This window comes from Magnolia sinica, chromosome 15 (genome assembly GCF_029962835.1).
Source record: "Magnolia sinica isolate HGM2019 chromosome 15, MsV1, whole genome shotgun sequence".
NCBI lineage: Eukaryota > Viridiplantae > Streptophyta > Magnoliopsida > Magnoliales > Magnoliaceae > Magnolia > Magnolia sinica.
In genome coordinates this window covers 6,671,102-6,692,719 of record NC_080587.1, presented here as the reverse complement: position 1 = coordinate 6,692,719, position 21,618 = coordinate 6,671,102, and the positions used below count along the sequence as shown (strand labels likewise).

General features: G+C 39.9%; 2 protein-coding genes and 1 long non-coding RNA gene across 3 annotated transcripts; 1 reads left to right on the top strand and 2 right to left on the bottom strand.

Annotated features, from left to right (window-relative positions):
• Window positions 1–915: 915 nt before the first annotated feature.
• On the bottom strand, window positions 916–2,277 carry LOC131228122 (disease resistance protein TAO1-like). Its single transcript, XM_058223954.1, has one exon. The coding sequence runs from the start codon at window positions 2,275–2,277 to the stop codon at window positions 916–918; it is 1,362 nt and encodes a 453-aa protein (XP_058079937.1).
• A 14-nt stretch (window positions 2,278–2,291) lies between these two features.
• Window positions 2,292–5,825, bottom strand: LOC131228121 (putative disease resistance protein RGA3). The gene has a single exon (XM_058223953.1). It carries the CDS (start codon window positions 4,941–4,943, stop codon window positions 2,292–2,294), a length of 2,652 nt encoding a protein of 883 aa, XP_058079936.1. The 5' UTR covers window positions 4,944–5,825.
• Window positions 5,826–17,618: 11,793 nt separating this feature from the next.
• On the top strand, window positions 17,619–18,867 carry LOC131227653 (uncharacterized). Its single transcript, XR_009162411.1, has 3 exons — window positions 17,619–17,829; window positions 18,215–18,485; window positions 18,601–18,867. It is a non-coding gene; the product is annotated as an uncharacterized LOC131227653 (long non-coding RNA).
• Window positions 18,868–21,618: the final 2,751 nt, after the last annotated feature.

Genomic DNA, 21,618 nt, shown 5'->3' with positions numbered 1-21,618 from the left:
TTTTTTTGGGAGTTTTACCGCAAAATTCTTGAGGAATCTATATTTTACCAAATAAAGCCTCTACAATTAAAATTATGAGGTGATGCATTTTGAGGGATGAAATTACAAAAATACTCTCATTTTTTCTTTAGTAAGTAGTGAAACTCGATACTTGTAGGCCCACGTAGTATATTTATAACATCCAAACCATCCAACATATGCACCACACCATGGTGATAACATGACCAAAATATCAGGTCAATCATATTAGCGGATGGGCTACACTTAAATTGAGAATTTTGAATGCTGTACATTATTTTTTATTTATGGATTAGCCCACCTTATGGTTGGATTTTTCATATTTTTACTCAGTATAATAATAATATTAGTGTGCAGATGTTGGAGGGTCGGATGTGAGACACATACCACATGGACCCCACAACTTTTGATTCTCCACTTTGTTGTAAAAAAAAGCAAAGGTGAGCAATATTGTAATTTCTCCTCTTAAAAAGCATTTCCCAATAATAAACATAAGCTTGATCCAAATCTTTCTAGGTGTTTAAGAAGTTTTTAATTGTGGGTGCTTAAAGACCACTATTTCCTTGGTCCACCTGAGATTTGGACGTGACTTAATTTTTGAATCATGCTATAAAATGATATGGGAAATAAATCCATAGAGCACTGACCAATAGCCCCTTGCTACCAACAACTTTCAACAATAAACACCTCATAAATATGGTATTTACATTTAAGTAATTGAGATAAATCATTAAGGATGGGCATTTTTGTCATTTAATGAAAAACACGACATAAGGTGCCCCTTGACAATTACCTTGATCAGTGAGGTAGTTTAATGCGAAGATAATTTTAGAAAAGTACTGAGATGTAAATAAAGTCTTAATATTGTAGTATTTTATAAAATTCCCAATCATATTATTAGTAAGGAGCTTTCCAGTAAAAATCCCTAACTAATAAAGCAAAGATAAGTTTTGAGTGAGAAGTGGTGCTTACAATCCTAAATGGGGCAGCCTCGCCAATCCGAATTTGTGGGATGCGTGATATGTAGTGCCAATCCTCGCCTTTCTCCTTCTCGCATCGCTTCTCTAATTGGGGACATCCTTGGATTCTTAGACGTTGGAGATTTGTTAGGAGTTGCAACCCTGATGGCAAACACTCCAATTGAGGACATTCGTTAATTTCCAAAAATCGAAGCGATGACAGGTTTCCTATCCACTCCGGCAGAGCTGTTAGACTTTGCCATTTCCAGATTTGTAGGCGTTGGAGGTTTGTTAGGAGTTGCAACCCTGATGGCAAACATGTCAATTTATCACAACCCTCAATCTCCAAACGTCGAAGCGAGGACAGGTTTCCTATCCACTCCGGCGGAGTCATTCCACCGATTGATAGATCTTCCAGTGTTGTGACATGTCGTAGCCCTTCCGGCAAACATGTCAACTTCTGACAGCTCCATATGGTGAGATGTCGAAGGGAAGTAAGGTGTTGCATAACCTCTGGTAAACATGTCAACTTCTGACAGCTCCGTATGGTGAGTGTTCGAAGGGAAGTAAGGTGTTGCATACCCTCTGGTAAGTATGCCAGCTCCGGACAATCAATAATATTCAACCATTCTAAAGCAGTGAGGTGTTGCAGTCCCCCTATCAAACTCGTTAAGCTTTGACAGCTCTCGATGGATAGATGTTGAAGAGAGCTCAAGCCTTGTAGTCTCAAGGACGTTAGACCATTGTACTCATCAATATCTAGATTCTTGAGAGAGGTGAGGTTTTGTAACTCCTCTGGCAAACACTCCAATTGAGGACATTTGTAAAGTTTCAAAGATCGAAGCGATGACAGGTTTCCTATCCACTCCGGCAGAGCCGTTAGACTTGGACAGTCACACATTAGATCTTCCAGTGTTGTGACATGTCGTAGCCCTTCCGGCAAACATGTCAACTTCTCACAGCCCCGTATGGTGAGTTTTCGAAGGGAAGTAAGGTGTTGCATACCCTCTGGTAAATATTCCAGCTCCCGACAATTAATAATTTTCAAGGAATGTAAGGCAGTGAGGTGTTGCAGTCCCCCTATCAAACTCGTTAAGCTTTGACACCCCTGGATGGATAGAGATTGAAGAGAGCTCAAGCCTTGTAGTCTCAAGGACGTTAGACCATTGCACACTGCAATTAACAGCTTCCGGAGAGAGGTGAGGTTTTGTAACTCCTCTGGCAAAGATACCAACATACTGCAGCCCCGAATAAACAGATCCTCTAAAGCAGCAAGGTTTGCCACTGTACCTAACAACATCTCATTACCATCCGTCAATTCCAATTTTTTTTTAGAGATGGCAGGCATGGAAGTGTTGTTAACTTTGGACATTCCCGGACAGTTAATTTGTTTAGGCAGGGGAGTACTCTTCCATTGGATCCTGACCACTCCTCTAAATTAGGCATATCTTGGATGGCGAGTTCTTCCAGTGATGGGAATGCCTCTGTGACATCATTGCCGCCATAGAAATGGTTGCCAATAGATTTCACGGCATCCATTCCTTGTATCACAAGAACCTTCAGTAATGGTAAGTGGCCGAGCGGGGGGAGCTGTTCGCATCTTCTGCAATTAATCACTGAAACTTCAATCAGATTTGGAAGTGATGAAGAACACATCCAATGCGGAAATCTGACACCCATGTACTCTCTCACAGTCAACCTTTTGAGATTTTGATGTGGTCGGAGACCTTCAAGGGTTTGCTCGACATTTCCTTCCAACTGAAGATTAATATCCGGACCCCATGAAAAGTGTAACTTATGAAGGTTTGGCTTATCTTTCAAGTTTGCTTCCTGGGCATCTGTTGCACACATCACATTCTCGAGGTTTCGAATAGTCAATTCTCCTCCAAGGTTTAGACCTTGCAGCTCTCTTATACCACATCCACTATCCTTACCAACTATGAATATTGGCAAGGTCTGAAGGAGCTTTAATTGTCCCATATTAGCTGGCATATGGGTCAATCGATGACAGTATTCAATTTCAAGATGTCTTAGGCTAGTCATTTTGCTCATGTCCCTGGGTAACTCTACAAGATCATAACAACTCCAGAGTCGCAAGGTTTGCAAATGGTGAAGGTTGCAAATGGATTTAGGAAGGGCTCGTATTTCAGTAATAGACAACTCGAGGTATCTTAAGTGCTTCAACCTGCTGATTGAATCCAACAACCTCGCGGTGACATTCAAATTGTTTAAATCTAGCACACGTAAGAACATAAAATGTACCAAAACATTATGAGCAATGCTGAAATACTGAATGCTGATATCCTCACTTTCAAGCACAAGCAGCGTTCGCAAATGGTTTGCTGTCCTTGAGGGCTCTGGGTCTGTTCGGACACATGTGTTACCCCCGCAATCCAACGACAAATGACGAGATCTGTTAGGGATACTCAGTACCGCATTCTTTTCCTGCACAATCGAGCATTCATTCCCAGCAACAGAGCATGCAAGATCATGCACGAGGTCATGCATCTTGCACCATACGATATTCCCATCTTCATTTTTGTGAACATCTTGAAAGAAGGACCGACATAATAGATTATTGAAATACTCTCCACCGACGTCTTCTATTTGCTGACTTCTGCCTGATGATTTAATAAAACCTTCTGCCATCCATAGTCGGATTAGCTTCTCCTTCTTGATTAGATAATCTTTTGGAAATATTGAGCAGTATGCAAAGCATTGCTTCAAATGTGGTGGAAGATGATAATAACTCAACCTCAAAGCAGGTAAAATGTGATTATCTTCTTCGGCTAGATTCCAAATGTCACTTTCTTTAACAAACAACCACTCTCTTTCCTCTGTTTTGGAGTGCATCAAGCTTCCGAGCGCCTTCGCCGCCAAAGGGACGCCCCCACACTTCTTCACAATTTCCTTTCCGAGCATTATAAGGTTTGGATGTTCTTGTCTTCCATGCCCAAACGCCCGCTGCTTGAACAGAGACCAACAATCATCATCTGATAATCTTGCCAAATGCTGTGGGGGGAGAGTGCCCATGATTAAAGCAACTTTTTCACTACGGGTAGTTATTATGATTTTACTACCCGCTGCACCTCCTCTGAGAAATTGTTTCAACCGATCCCAATTCACAGGATTTTCTTCCCAGACATCATCCAACACAAGTAAAAACTTCTTCTCCCTCAGCAATTCTCTTAGGCGATGCTGCAGCTGATCCATGCTTTGGAGATCACATTTGCTACGGGTTGCTGACTCTATGATATCTTTTGTTACCTTACTCAGACTGAAATCGTCCGACACACAAACCCACATGCTTAATACAAAATGCGTTGCTACCCTCACGTCATTGCAAGCTAACTGAGCGAGTGTGGTCTTCCCAAGGCCCCCCATACCGACTATGGGGATGACTGTAACATCCTCTCCGTTATCGTTGCTAATCAGTAATTCCATTACCCTTCTTTTATCTTCTTCCCTTCCATAAACATCTGATTCGATTACAAATGAATCAGTTGGTTCTCGGCCTTTAATATCTGACACCCGTTCTCCCCCTATCAAATGGAATTGAGACCTCTCTTCAGCAATCTTATCTAATCTCTGCCCTATCTCCTTTATCTTATCTGCCATATTTGAACGGGACACCAGGTTCGATGCTGAAAAGGTGCCGATCTGCAATTTTCTGCGTTTATCTTCCACTTTTGCTTCTGCGTCCGCTTCGATTATTGTGAACTCATCCAATATGTCATCTGCATCATAAACCACATCTTTAAGCTTTCCCAGCCAATTCTGTAACGCCTTACTCTTTACTGGCTGCTGCTCCGCATCTTCAAGCACTGCTTGTATCGTTGATAACCTGCTTCTTAGATTTTCCATCTCCTTGTGAAAACCCCAGAACAGTTTACACTTTTCTAGAATTGGCAATGCTAGTTTTTCAATAACTAGTTGAAGAAAGCCAGATACAACTGCTTCTGCCATTCCTTGTTCCTAACAGGAAATCACAAGAAAAAAAATTAGAGATGTTCAAAGTAAGGGAAAGAGAAGGATCTCAAGATCACATACAAGATTATCCACCTCTATCATTGCCTATATATGTTCCATCTATCATATCCTCTTCTATTATTGCCTGTTCAAATTCCATCTATCTTAGATTCTTCACTATATAATAAGCCAATGAGAGCCCAACACGTGAGTTGACATAATTGGCCGTCTTCAGCTTAAGTGTGGCTCATGTTTGTTGATTAGGATTGTTGGTCTGGTGGGCCACTATGCAGATGGTTCCAATTGCCCGGTATATGCAATTTTTTATGGAAACTGCTGGTGATTTTCTCAAGTACTGATTTGACAGGATGACCTTGACAAAATCTCGTTCTACGTGCGTTTTTTATTACTAATATCACAAGGGCTTGTTTGGATTAATGAAAGGAAAGAAAACAATCCTGTGAAACTAACTTGTAGTTGTTTGTTAAGTCTTTTTTTTTAAAAAATAATTTATGTGAAACATCTTTTGTCATTTTCTATCTTTATTGAAAACTATTTTTAATGCATTCTCACACATCCACTCATTTGAAGGGAGGCCATTTTCCCACTATGGAAGGAAAATGGAGTTAAACTCAAATGTGGCACCATCTATCTTCATTGTGCCCCACACCTGCCACTGCGCCACATGTTCTACCATTCTATCTTTTCTTGTAACCCACATGTGGAAAGCATCCTGCATGTGCCAATGTGCACAAGTTCGCAAAGGGCCCACATGTGTCAAATGTGCGAATGCATGTCTTGCGCTACATGTGCCACCATATACGACCTCAAGCACCTCACATGTGCCACATGTGCTGTATTTCAGCTTCAATGCTTGCATATGCCACATTTACTGCATGTTTATTATCCATCTTCAAGTATCCCACATGCACTAATCATTGCTATGATTTAGCTCCAAGCACCCATATATGCCACAATGTTGCATATCTAGGGGGGCATTTGGATGGTAAGTAACTTTAGATAAGTAACTCATTTTAGTTTCTACCTATTCAGTAGATAAGTACGCTTGGTAAACAGCATACTTATCAGCCAAAAATTAGAAAATCATGTTTGGCTTCGAACATCATAAGTAATTATCCCTCAAGTCTATTTGGTCTCCCTCACGTCCACCATCCATCATGTGGGGCCAACTTTTGACGTAGATCGTTCATTGTGTGGGTCCCACCTTTGATGTGGCCCATTCATCATTAGGGGATGACCTTTAAGGGCGTTTAAGATAAGCTACTTAATCCTCAAGTAGTTTAACTTGGTTTCTACTTACTAAGATAAAGTGATTAAGTAACATTAAGTAAAAATGTTACATATAATTGATCACAAACCAAACGAACTTATCTATTGTTGTAAGTAGAAAAGGTAGCTTATTTGGTGGTATCCAAATGGGCCTTAATGTGCACCGTTCATTATAGGGCCCACCTTTGATGTTTGTCATCCATCATGTGGGGCCCACCTTCAATATCCACTGCCTATCATGTGGAGCCCACCTTTGATGTGGACCATCAACCATGTGAGCCCCACCTCTGATGTGGGTTGTCCATCATGCGGGGTCTACCTTGGATATGGGCCACTCATTATTAGGGCGGAGCTTTGATGTGGATCATCCATCATGTGAGACCCACCATTATTAATTAGCCATCATGCGAAGCCCGCTTTTGATGTAGATTATCTATCATGTGGGCCCCACCTTCAATGTGGGTTGCCAATCATGCAGGGCTCGCCTTGGATATTAGCCATTCATCATTAGGGGCTGACCTTTGTCCATCATGTGGGGCTAGCTTGAATGTCCACTGCACATCATGTAGATCCCACCTTTGATGTGGACCATCCATTATGTAAGTTCCACCTTTGAAGTGAGTTGTCTATCATGCCAACTCACTTTGGATGTGGGTTATTTATCATAATGGGCCAACCATTGATGTGGACCATCCATTAGGTGGGCCCACATCAATATGGGGTCATCTAAATGTGGGGCCCACTTGTTTACAACCATCCTGACACGACCACTAGCTAAGCCTAGATCGAACTCGGCTCTGCTCGGTCCTCAAGCCTGACTGGCCAGCTCGGCTTGGTTCGGTCAGCAGCTCGAGCCAGTTCGAGCCGAGTTTGAGCCAAGATCGAGCCTCTACGGCATTTTCTTAAACGCATGGAGTGCACCTTCAACTTCTCACGAAATGTAAAGCAGCAACATCGATTTACAGGTATTTCATCAAATACTCAGTAGGCAACATATAAATCAAGATACAAGGGTATTTGTTTCATATCCATACCTTCCTTGCCACAAGCCGACACTTTGTTGAGTCATGTCATCAAACACTTGCTGAGCAGCATCAATATCAAAATAACAAAGTCACCAAACAAGCTCGATCTGAGTTCGATTCGAGTCTAGTCGAGCTCGGGTAAGCTCGAAATTTCAAGCTCAAAAAATCAGCTTGACTCGGCTTGAACTCAGCTTCAAACTGAGTCGAATCAAGCTTTTTTGAGTTGAGTTGAGCGAGTTAATTGAGATAACTCGATTCATGTACAGCTCTATCCACACATACCAATAAGATGCCACCATATGTCAACGCTTCCTATTAAATGATGGACGAAATTCTAGTCACATACCAAGATATCTTTTGCCCCATATCCTTCGGTGGCACATCAGCTGCCAAAACTAGAATGACACAAAATTGTATGCCGGTTTGTAGATAAAACACTGTGACAAATGACATGTAGTCATTATACAAGTGACATGTGTGATCGAAGCAGCGTGCACAACAAGTCTATAAAGACCTCCCGAGATAGCGATAATATCGCAAATTGGATATGCTCGGCAAGGCTGTCTTACATAATCTTGCTAAAAATGAGAGATCCTCCTAGAGACGATTGGTGCTCTCGCGACGATTAAGAAAGTTCGAGAAATGGTTTCTTTTCAAAGAAATCAACGACACCGTAAGGAATCCGGACATAATGAGATTGATCCCACAATGTCTGCGGATCTCTATAGTCATGCTAGCAAGGAGATCTAAAATCAATTTTGTATTGTAGCCCTGGAGACCTCATTGGCAAGTCTGGGATGATTAGGAAACAACTATGCATCATGATCACCAAGGATCTTGGATCAACAAGAAAATCCAGTGAGGGTTTGCTTCCTCCTGAGCTATATAAGGAGCACATGATGAAGAACTGAGGACCCCATGCCAAACATATTCTCTCATACATAGAGCAACGTTACTTATTTTAATTGAGATTCCTCCACTTCGATCCAACTACGCTATAGAACGTCTAATGTTTAAGTTAGCTTAGATTGTTACTATATAGTGGCTTCACTACAGTACAGTTAGGAGTGTTATAAATATTCACGACCTCCAGTCATTGGATTCCCAATTAACCGACTCCTTATTTGGAAGATTAAACCATTAGTTATATCCTATTGACCACTTAACTCGATTTTTTATTCACACAGGTGATCGCAGGTATTTATCTTTTGTTTCTCTGATTTTATTGTTCATTTGTTGATTGTACTAAGCTTGAAATATACATTAATAAAACCAACATTGTTAGCCTTTAGTTTTAATCTTTTCTATCCATCATTGTTCTATTAAAAAATACAAACCCTACTATCACCATTCAGAGAAAAGTCCTTAATGTAAGGCAAAAAGAATCCATTCACAAGGATAAACCCCTATCCTTTTAAATTGCTTGATTGCTATAGCAATTGGTGGATGAGAAGGTGCTTAATTCCACGAATTCATGAAATTTAATTGGTATGTCCTAGCGTTGGCGTCACTAGTGTTCAATCAAACTCAAGTCGAGTATGACTCCGGCATACCTGCACTAACCTAACTACACACGTTTAATCGAATATGGGCCTTTGTTAACATATGTGGCCTCGTATTTGATTGAATTATGAGAAACATATTTTTTGAAATGCTTGATGGGACATGGTATACTATCTTTAGTATTCTTCAATAGAGCAAGATGCCTCCTAAATCGAAAAAGGATAGTTCTATCCCTTACACTATAGAACAGCCATAAGACAAAGGACTGTGCATTAAACCCATCAACGTGGATGCATGATTCTCTTCTCAACTAGTCTTCAGAGATGTCGCTATGCGCTTCCTTCAGATGCAAGGACACATAAGGTAGATCACAGAGGGCATTTAGATAAAAGTAGAGACATTCAAAAGGGCAATCGAAAGTTTCTTTGAGTGGCTTTTGACATCATGAATATTCAACCTGCTCCCAATCTCCCTTTGGATTTGAAAGCAGAACAACCGACCAAGCTCCCTACAAGGGTCAGCTAGACCAAACTCCAAGGTCGTCCTATACCATCGGTGGCGAGGAGAAACGACCAAAATGGCCGACCTTACAACCAATCAAAATTCGTTGCCTAAAATCTATGTATACCTAAGGGGTAACTCCAAGCATGCATCGATAATCTCGGGGAGAAGCTGGCCACTTGGCCAATGCTGCACAATTACTACCCGATGGCCAAGAACCAAGGGGAGCAACCTCTAATCACACTGACCATTTAGCAAGGCTACCAGAAGGTTGATATACCTGAAAGTAACCTCTGAATATCACACCAACCATTTAATAAGGCTACCAGAGGGTTGAGATACCCGGGAGCAACCTCTGATCCCACCACCTCCTCAATCGTTGATCAAGTGATACAAAGGTCATACCTTGTGCTGCTGGAATAATTGTTCGGCCAAGACGATGACATAGGATTCTGGAGTACAACATCCAGCTAAACGGTTGGCGAATTGCCTGACCAATGTATAGGAAATCCTATCCTAACTGGGTATATTAATACTTTGAGTTACCTATAGGATTCAGGTTCCCTGAGTATATCCTATTCTTCAAAAGGGGTGAGACTTCCACGTTTTAGCATATCGATTGCTTCACCATGCAATGTGGTGAAGTATTGCATTATGATTTCTTGAAATTGAGGTTGTTCGGGAATTCCTTGATGGGAGCAGCCTTTACATGGTACATAAACCTCCTGATCAATTCAATCCAAACCTGGCTTGATATGGAGGAGAGGTTTCATATGCAATTCCCCTGAATCAACCCAGAGGTTTTAATGGCCATTTGTCAAAACTTTGCCAGTTGCCTGTAAAAATGGTCGAGCAATGTTGGGGATTTGTGTTGCGGAATCACACAGATCTAGATCTAGGATAACAATCCAAGAGCACTAAGCAAATACAAGAGAACACAGATTCAACGTGGAAAACCCTTTCGGGAAAAAACCATGACACAAAGTGACAAATCTTCACTATATATGAAAATAGAAATTACAAAGAGAGAGGACTTACCCGATTCGAACAACCTCGAATCTCACCCTTGCTACACCCTTTAGAAACCCTAAAACCCTTTTAAGAACCCTTAGAACCCTTTTAGAAAGCCTTAGAATCCCTTAGAATAATACCTCCTAATCCCATTTACACCCATATATAGTTTTAGGAAGAATCCCAAATAAAATCGGAAAGAATCATAAACGAAATCGGAAACAAATCCCGCACTTTCGCAGTTGTGTAAAAAATCCGTGCAGAATTTAATTAGGTTTAAGACATCAAATACAACAATCAATTCATCAGTTGTTTCAAAAGTGCTAAAAATTAGTACTCAGTGATCCTTCACGAAGTTGAGTTCACCAGACTCACCTTAAAAGACATGAACTTTGAACTTCACAAGAAGTTTGAGGGCATACATTTTGGTGACTTGTTTGAGCTTTCAATTAGAACCACATGATACTAGTGGATTTTCTAAGGGGAGAAACACCATCACGTGGCATGTTTTATCACGAACTGAATTATGAACTAGACATGGCGGAAATAACCCCCACACAACTATGCGAAGACCACGAAGTTGACTATGAAGTGGTTGTGGCGGAGGTAATTGGCAAATGCCCCTACGAGGGTCCGACCTTGTAATGGCCCGAGATTAAAGCCTCTACCGGTTTTAACCCCTAAAAAGGTGCCCCCGAGTCGAAGAGATCTTTGACCTCCAATTGGAAGTCAAATTTATTAAAATCCCGGATTACCAAAGGTCCCGTCAGCTGAGGAATTGAAAATGGATGTGTATTGCAAGTGACATGGTACTAAATCTCATTTTGCTAAGAATCGTGCCGTTTTCAGGAACATCATATGGGACAACATTGACAAAAAGCCTTCTTAAGTTTTACACAATAAGGGCAATGGGGATTGATCGGGATCCCTTTTTTGAAATGACTGATGCAAATATTATTCAAGCCAATATAGCAATAATCGATTGTTCGGGGGGGAAAACAAGAAGCAACAGTGCAGCATCCTTTGCAACAACCTTCCCAAATGACAAATCAGCAACCAACCGTTCCATTACAGATGTCACAACCCAGGAATCGGCCAGTCATTATTAAGGACAAAGGCATCTCGTTGACAACCGTCATGGCCATGGGAAATGTAACAACGAAGTCTCCCTTAGCCATGAACAGCAAGTCATCTGCAGGAGCCACCATTTGCCGACTGGGGTCAACTTAAGGATAAAGGAAAGGCTTCGATGATAACTCCTTTCCTAGCTAGGAGGGTCAAGTGTTGCTAAGCCTTCCACGAAAGCTACTGAGCATGTCCTTCCCTACGGCACACCACACCTCTAACTCTTAGAATTTCTAACATTACTGTGATTGCTACTGCACATTTTTGGCTTATAGGTGCGGTCCACCGAATGGACAGACTGGATCGCCCGCAAGCATGTCGAGTAAGAGAACAGAGGAATTTTAACATTTCTGATGAATGCATTGCATTAAGTTTTTAAACACACGTGTATAAATGGAACAAATGGTCTGTTTGGGCAGAGGATCATCTGGCACAATCAGGATCAATTCAGGTGGGTCCCATATCTCAAAATCTATCTAGGTTGAGCAGCTAATGACCTTGCAAGCGATGAACAACATCCCTGTTTGATTCAAAGAAATACTTTTCGGAAGACCCAGCAGATCTGTAGCCCCCAGTGATGTTTCTGACAAATCCAACCTATCCACCATTTTTGCCAGCTCATTTTAGGGGATGGACCCAAACAAATCCAACACTCAAGTGGGCTGCACGACTTGAATAAATGCTATTAAACTCCCACTATTGAAACAATGCTAGCCCGCTGGGATGTTTTTGAAAAATCCACCCCGCCCACCATTTTGTTACATCATTTCAACGGGCAAGCCCAAATATAAGGTAGATCAACACTCAAGTGGGACAAGTCACTTGCAACAGCGGGATTGAACGCCCACTGTTGAAATGTCCAAAACTCAAGTGATCCAAAAACTCATGTAGCCCATTATGATATTTTCCGGAAATCCACCCTGTTCACTATTTTTGTTAGATCATTTTAGGAGGTGGGCACAAATAAAAGACAAATCCAATACTGAATTGGACCACACGACTTGAAACAATAGTATTGAACTCCCATTGTTGACACAACACCAATCCATATTAAAACATTCGTGGCCCACCATATTCGTCGGCTCATTTTAGGGTGTATGTCTAATTATGAGGCAAATCAAATACTTAAATGCCTATGATTGAAGTACTCATAAGGCCCACAGTGATCTTTTTGGAAGATCCACCTGGTCCACTTTCTCCATATGATTTTAGGGGGTGAGAATGATTTTATGGCTCGTTTGGATACACATAAATAGCATGATGAGCCCAGGAAAGATTATTTCCACAGTGGTTATTCAATCTGGAATATTTCCTTTAATGTAGCCCACTTAAGCTTTGGATCAACTTCACTTTTTGGGCGTAGTAACAGTATTTAAATTATAAAAAAAAAAAAAAAAAAAAAAAACCAGATCGGGCAACTTGGATTTCTGAACATGCATCATGGTGAGCCCTGCCTGCATCATGGGTGAAGCAGTTTGGATGGTCTATAAATATAATAATTGACCCAAGAAGGTTTCAGCTGTAGCCTATAGGCATTTCCCTCCCTACCATTTGCACCTTGGTGAGCCCTACCCTCGTCACGGTTCAAGAGGTTTGGATGGCTTATAAATATAATAATGGACTCAAGAAGGTATCAACGGTAGGTATTGTATGCCTTCTTTAATTTTGGATTTGCCTTATTTTTGTCCACTCTCTAATATGAGCTGAGCCGGCGAAATAGATGGATGAGATGGATTTCTCAAAAACAACATGGTGAGCCTAAGTAGGTTTCAACAGTGGGTGTCATTATCACTACTATTTCTATTGGTGTGGTCCACTTGAGCTTTGGATCAGCTTCATTTTTGGGTTCATGCTCCAAAATGAATTGGCAAAACAGTTGAATTGTGTTGATAATATACTTACCTCACATCGGCCTTAAGGGTAATATGTAGAAATTTGCGCGCTATCATTTATGTATGTAAGTAGTGGAAATTGAGTGGCTACCCCTTAAACATTCAGGTCAACCGTGAGATCTCTGACAATTCTACCAATTCCACCCCTTCCACCGGATCGTTTTAGGGGGTGGGCTAAAAAGTGGGGTAGATCTGAAGTGTGCCACGTGGCTGGAAACAGTGTGTATTGAACCCCATCCATTATACATGGGGCCCACCATGATGTATTTGGGTAATCCACTGTCGGTTTTAAGGGATGGGGCCAAAATGATGCAGATAAGGTAAACTCAGTTGGGCCCACCTTGAATGTATGTGGTCTATCCACACCGTCCATCCATTTTTCCATCTAATTGAAGGGATTGAGCCCAAAATTTAAGCATATACAAAGATCAAGTGGATCATACCACACGAAACAGTGGGGATAATGATTTCCACCGTTGAAACAATGCTAGGCCCTACAGTAATGTTTATTTGTCATCCAATCTGTTCATAAGATCATCCAGACATGGATGAATGGAAAACACATATATAAGCTTGTTCTAAAACTTCTGTGGCCCCTAAGAAATTTTCTAAGGGTAGAAGTTCAAGTCAACTGTCTCATGTGGTGTAGTCCAATGTATATGCTTCATTTTTAGGCTCAAGCCCTAAATTTATCTGGGAAAATGGATGGGCAGAGCAGATAAAATTTATAATATATCATGGTGGACCACAGAGAGAGTTTACTCAGTACGCTAGCTAAACGTAGTGACTCACTACACAATCAGCTTCCACATTTGGGGCTACTATGATGTTATTGATCCACCTAGTTTCGCAGGAGTTTCAACACGAGGTCTGGGGTTCAATACCCATAGGTGGTGAAATTCCATGTATGCATGGGTGGGTGTGGTGTGTGTAGGGTGCCTGTGTATAAGAAATAAAAATAAAAATAGAAATGCAAAAGATCATATGACCAGTTTGGATGGCATATAAACATCACAATAGACCTTAGGAAGGTTTTAACAGTAGGCATTTTCCTTCCTATTGTTTTCTGCCCATGTGGATCACTTGAGTTTTGAATTTGCCTCATTTTTGGGCTCACACACTAAAATGATACGGTGAAACTAATGGATGATATGGATTTCTCACAAGGAGCGTGGTGGGCCTCAGGAGTCTCACCTAGTTTGGGGGTGGCAGGTATGGTGTGATTAGCAAGGCTAGCATGCGGTATTGAAATGCTTTCACTTGGGGCAGCTGCTTTACTAAAAGTGAAAGTAGTAGGCATTTTATGAAAATAGTTTGAAAGTAAAAGATTTTCAATCCGGAGCACAAAAGGCATCTGCCAATTGAAAAAATTTAGTATAGTATAGCCTATTGGCCCATTTTCTGTTTGGAGCTTGCCCTTATGTTTGAGTGTCTATTGTTTGACCAGGCCAAGTGGTTTCCTGGGTGCATCATCTGATCCGTTGCCCTAGGGTGACTGTCTAAATATGGCATCGGACGATCCTCTCCATCCAACTAACAATTTTCAAACAAATTTGTAATAATAAAAATTGGCCTAAAGTCTATATTCAACAAAGAATATCAGATAATTAGGATTTTCTGGCAGACCCGCATGCACACACACCCCCACACACTCACGCGTAGTGGAATTTCACCACCTATGGGTACTCAAACCCTTGACTCGGTGTTGAAACCCCCGAGAGTCTACCACGGGAGCAAGAGTAAGGACCTAGTGTTCTTTCATCAAGATCAATACTTATATAAGTATCAGATAAGGCCATCACTACAAGAAAGTGTAGCCTAGCTGACTGATGGGGCTACCGTTTGCTGGCAGCCGGTTTTAACATCTGCGGGTAAAGGGTCCTATAAGAAGAAAAAAAGAAAAAAACCCTACTCTCAATTCCGCCTTTTCATCTCCAGCCACGTGCCGATTCTCGCTCTCAAGTCCCTCAAGCTCTCCCTCTCCGCTCGCTCTTCCTCCCTCTCCCTCTCGCGCGCCCTCTACCTCCCTCTCTCTGCCTCTCCATCTCCCTCTCCCTCTCCGCTCGCGCTCCGTCTCACTCTCCCTCTCCCTCTCAAAATCCTAGTCATCTCTCTCTCTCTCTCTCTCTCCTCGTTCCTCTGCTGCAGTTCGGCCCTCCTCTGCTCGTGAATCTTCGATTCTCAAGTATGATGTAAACCTTTTCCCTTCTTGCTGTTGCTTTCTGCAATTTAGAATACCTGATTAGGGATTTGCATTGTCGAATCCCATTTTTGGGATTTGCATTGTTGAAACCCTTTTTGGGTTTAGCATGCGTTTGTTCCCAGGTATATTGTCAGATAGTTTCCAGTTGCATATACAGGTATTTGAAATTGATTTTTTTTTTTCCCTTTCCCTTAAGGAATTGATGGATCTGATCAGGAATCAGATTCCTATGCCAGGATAGAAAGCTGGCCGCTGCAGAGCATGTTGTTGTATAATCTCATGAGCCCCGTTTGTGTAGGCCAAGTGATTGGGTGTGCACATGGGGTGTTCGATGAAATTCCTCAGAGCAATTTGATTGATTGGATTGCAATTTGTTTTCTTCTCCTTATGTTTTAATGTTTTAACTTCTAGGACCATGTTCATTTAAAAGCAGGGAACTGGCAACTTCTCTTGCAACAAAGGTCAAGATTTCAAGAGCAAGTAATACAAGAAGAAAAATTTGTTCGTTTTGTGGTAGTCACTGGTTTGATGATTATTGAAAAACCAAATAATATGACTATTGAGGATGCCGAATGGTAAGTTGGCAATGATGCCCTTCTCTATACCTATCCTAGAGCCTTGTATTGTGCCAAGGAAATGAGTTCGTGGCTTGAAAATGGAGGCCTTTCTCAAAAATAACATTTTAAGATGGATTGGTAATTGAATGACCAAAAAGAATCAAGTCTCTGCGCAATCTTACAAAAATCTCATGAATCATGTGAAATTACACTAGAGGTTTTCTGATGGGAATGAGGATCCAGTTAAATGTTCAATAGCTATTTCCCACTCCACTACAGGTGGGCCATGCGCTAATGGTTTGCCCTCCATTAAATGGGTCAGAACCTGTTGGTTTGGGGTTGTGTTTTAGAACAGCTATGCTCATTCGAATTGATTTCTACTTGATGAAGAATTTATGTGACGACACTATGGGATGCACCTTGAATGAAATGCACATTGTCATCGGTTTACCCACACTATGGGATGCACCTTGAACTCATCCATGTATACATAAAGGTCCATTCACATGCATGCAAAATAAAAAATAAAAAAACACATATATGCATACATTTTTTTTCCTATTAGAAAACCTATTCTGAATTGTTGTTTGGAAGCAATTCTCTTTTTATTTTTTATGTTTTAAGGAGTTGTTGATTGTCTACTTGTTGCTTCCAGGAACTGGACTTTCTGACAGCAGTATGCTTTCAGATTTTTGTGACTAGTGTAGCTGTACCTAAATTGTCTTGGAGTTTTGTGTGGCGCCTTTAATGCATTTCTGGTTTCATTTCTGTTGCCTATTTGCTTATGCTTGATGGTACTTGTTGTTAGCGTTTTACTTATTTGATCTATTATGTTGCAGCCTCAGTCTATCTAGTTAAGGAGCTTGACCTGACTCAGTCAACTAGCAAGTACTAGAGGCTTGGAGAGTTTAAATAAGTCATGACCGGTGAGCTTCTTAGGCCATTAAGAATATAAAAACCCTGGCCTAGCCCAAGTAATCATTGGCTTCAAAGCAGAATTCTCACCCCTGTTTGAATGTTTTTAGCCCAAATAGTTATGGCGAACATGTTTCCAATTGCATACCTGCTCTGCCATAAGGCATTATGGTGCATGACGGTTCCCAGTAGGTTAAGATTTATGACTCTTCTAATAATTTCAGGTCTAATCAGGATTCCACCCCATAAATGTCACTAACAGTAACATGCTATTCTATATAGTTGGTACTGCTTATTGAATTTTCTATAATCCATGTGTATGCATTAAATGCCTCGATGTCGGATTTGAATCACTGAAATTCCATCTAACCAGACCATGATCAAAATATACCACGGTTTTCATGGCTTTAAACATTACAAAAAAAAAATCTGGTTCTTTTATAAAAATTAGAAAGTAGAATGTTTTGAAAGAATGTTTCAATCCTAAAGCATATTCTTACACTGTAAACGTATCACATATCTTTTGTTAATGTTAGCTATTTTACTAAGCTACTGTACTCATTTGTCTTGGATTCAGACTGCCTTTGCATTTGGCAATATCTTCATGCAGTTTAGTGGTTTTGGTCATTTAGCAAAGAGCTTAGTGTTTTTGGCTTTAACATTTAAATCTGTTTGCTTAATTTTAGGTGCTCATGCTTCATTTTCAGGTATTCCAGTCTCCAATATGGATGTTCTGCTTTTGATTGCTTTACCTCTTGTTTGATTTGGATTTTGTCCAAAAGGTACCTAATGGACCCAACCTGATCTTAATGCTTTCCTGATGATGATATTGAAGAAATTGAAGATTATAGACTTGGGAAGGTAAAATGTATTTATTTGGTAGTGCATAATAGCTAGTGACATAAGCTAGGGATGGCAATACATTGGTCAGGGCTTGGGCTCCTAAACTTGGCTCAAGGACCCATAGGCCTGGTTCAATCATCAAATGGGTCATGGTTATACAAAGGAATGAATGATTTAAAGATACTTGAAATTGATCCGTCTGATCATCAGTGAAGTCAGTGGGCCATGCCAAATACTATTTTAGGTCCCACTATTATAATCCTACAAAAAGAAAATATTGCTGCTAATGGCTTGCTACAAGAGGCATGTGCATGTTACCTTTCCTTTTCAGGTGGTTGTCTTTTCCAAGGTGGAGTGTGTTTGTTTTATTTTTTGAGTTGATAAATTTCTTTTTCACTTATAGGAAACTGTCGCATCTCATTTGGATAGCATTGATCAGAGAACAATGAATCCTTTGCAATCTATCATCCATTGGGTTATACACATCACTACAAGAAATTGACTTTTGTTGGCTGGCTTTAATTATTATCTTTTGAATCATAAACTAATTTCTATCAGTTGTGTGGCCCATTATCTAATAATCTTCAGCAAATAAATTATCTGTGATCATCTGCAGTACATGAGCCCACTGGATGAACATGTACTCAATGTACAGTGGGAGACTACAACTTTGGGTAGTTTGATGAACTACTAAACTTGCATCCTCTTAATTATCAGTTTATCACTACAGATTTCAACATCAAAAGCATTCCAATTCAGTCTTTTTTCATTTGAATCTCTTACCTGCAGAAAATGAGAGATGGGTCTTGATTACATTTGCATTTCATGCGCTTTTCAGGAGTGAAGGCATTCTACATGGCAGATTTCTTTGTAGCAGATGTTGGTGACTGAATTTTGTTCTTCTTTTAACTATCATCTCTTTACAAAATATAGATTCTTACTGGTTGCTTGAAATGCTTTTCAGTCGTGGGTTCCACTTGAGTATCATGCTATCGACAGCTTACCATGTTATGTTGAATGAGCACAGCTTACCATGTTCTAGCTCTTTGCTTTTGGATAATGTTTGTGTGTAAACCTTTTCAAAGGGCTTCATGTCCAGAAATGTGATGTCCTGGTACTGACTAGCTCCTATATGAAAAACGCTGCAAAATATGGGAAATTTTCATTGTAATGATGATGATTATGATGATTTATTTGCTATTGCACCTGGTTATGGCAATTGGTTTGGGTGTTTATATAGAAAGTAATGCGAGATTCGTTTTTGATGAGTTTTGTTGATAATAAAGTCGTGGTTTTTCCAATGGATACATCTTTTTCATTGAACAGGTCAAGAAAACGGTTTACACTGTGTTGCATGTTGGTGATGTAATTCGATTGGGCCAGTAGGTAAACATTTTTCATTCTTGTTTGCTTTTGATGTAGGAATATTTGGTTTTAGCCTTTTACCTCTCTTCCTTCTTATTAATTTTTGTAATATAGTAATCAAAAGGTAAAGGAGATCTTTAGTCTTTTAATTTATATCATTCATTTGACTCCATGCATTTTGTAGAAATTCAACTGTTTGTATAGTGAAATCAAATTCCATGCATTTTGTAGAAATTCAACTGTTTGTATAGTGAAATCAAATTCCATGCATTTTGTAGAAATTCAACTGTTTGTATAGTGAAATCAAATTCTGTTCCCAAACAGGTAAATCAGGAACTCCCAATTGGTGCATTCATATGCCTTTTTTTCAGGGGCAATGTCTTAGAAAGAAGACCAGTCACCAAACTCTTTACAATGAAACATGTCTAAATTGGATTGGTTAGACAAAAGAAAGTGTGAAGTGGAAATTGGAAAATATAATTCTAAGAAGTTAAGAATAGAAAATTTGTAACCAAGTACAATTTCAGTAGAAAACACATGTGATTTTCTAAAGTTGACTCAACCAAGTTTCTCCTGTTTACCATAATCTTTTGAATATCCAGTTGAAGATAGTCTTAAGAAAAAAGCATTAAAAAAAACAAACAAACAAACAAACAAACAAACAAACAACAACAATTGAAGATGAGTTAACAAGTGAAGAATACATCTGTATGCTAAGGGCAAAATCTTGAATTAGAGTCCTCTCTAACCAATCAAAGCACATAATACCTCCAGATAATCAACTAGAGCTTATCTGGCTTGAATAATTATAAAGGACAAAAAAAAAAAAAAAAAAAAAAACCATGGATAGGCGAATATCTATCTGAAAATAATACACAAATGTGGATCTTTAGCCAGACATGGGGCTGACTTAATATTTTCAGAGATTCATTTGTGTTTTTAATAGCTATTGGTTGAGCTAATCTACTATTCTTCTCTCTCTTGTGGATCTTTAGCCAGACATGGGGCTGACTTAATATGAGGTAATATGACAAATATTAATATGCAAAAATTTTAGCTATGGACCTGCATGAAGATGGGTGGCAAAGTATATCACCATTTGAAGGGGCAGTTAGAGGGTGATATAGGCAGATGTGGGGTTGTATCATATCAGTGATTGAAGCCTGTTACTAATATTTAAAACCTTATTTTAGGGTCAACTAGAGCCTAACCCCAAGAATCAGGTAGCTCTCTCAGTAGATTCAATCATCTCTTCATATTTACCTTTTCAGTTTTATATGTTTCTAATTCCGATTGTTGTTCTAGGACCGTCTATACCATGAGATCAAAGAAGTTTGTGGGCTGCAAAAGATTACAAGAGGAACATCTGTCACAATTGCATTGGACTGCAATAGCGATTCTTCCATTTCCAATATCAAAATTTATCTTGAACAGAGTAATTCAGGTCTGTTTGGTTCTGCTTTAGCTTTTGGAAGCAATCCAACATATCCCTTTCACTGCTATTGAAACTGTTAGTATTGAAATAACTACTATGCTTTTCCCCTTTTCCACGTTACTTCAGATCTTGACCTTTTATATGCTTTATGTGTGAGGGAAATTATAGGGATCAAATTTTTGACTGATTGAAGTACGGGGGAAATTTTTCATGACTAACAATGGTAAATTGTATTGATCGATTTTTTCAAGTTCATGATCTGACTCACCAACTTACATTCAATTTTTCCAGCTACCACCCCATATTGAATTACTAGTTGCAGTGGTCACACAAATCAATGAACCTGACAGCATATATGGGATCATCCAATCACACAAGGTGAATTGTTTTAACAATAGTTGTATGAATTTTGTTTTGGTTTTGTACTACCACCCCCACATTATTTCTTCAAAATGTTAGCAAGTATGAACAGCTAGGAGGCAGGAGCAGGAGCACAAATCAAAAACACAATTCAAAGTGACAGTGGCACCTGGGTAGAAAATTTAGCAGCCGAGGTTGTGCAAGTTTTTTTTTTTTTTTTTTTGTGTGCAGCATGAGCATGCATATCTGACATCTTTCATTATTATTATTATCATTTTTTTAAAAACTTTTCGATAAGAAAGATTTTCTTTATTGCTACAGATTGTCGGTACCAATGACTACGGTCGCATTGTGGGCTATCATCTATAGCTACGGATTTTATCCGTAGCTTTTGACAGATTTTCTGGAGTGTAGCAAAAAACTGGCGATTTAGCGGCATCCAGCACAATTGTCAGTAAAGGTCCTGACCGCCGGTAAAGCCTTTACCGACTGAGGCTTTACCGGCTGTTAGCTGACCGCGGGTAAAGGGTTTGCCGGCGGTGGTTGCCTTTAGCGGCGGTTTTGACCGCCGGTAAAGGCCAGTTTTCTTGTAGTGCATATTGGACGTATAATTCATACAAATTGAAATAATTTAAGATTGAACAAAG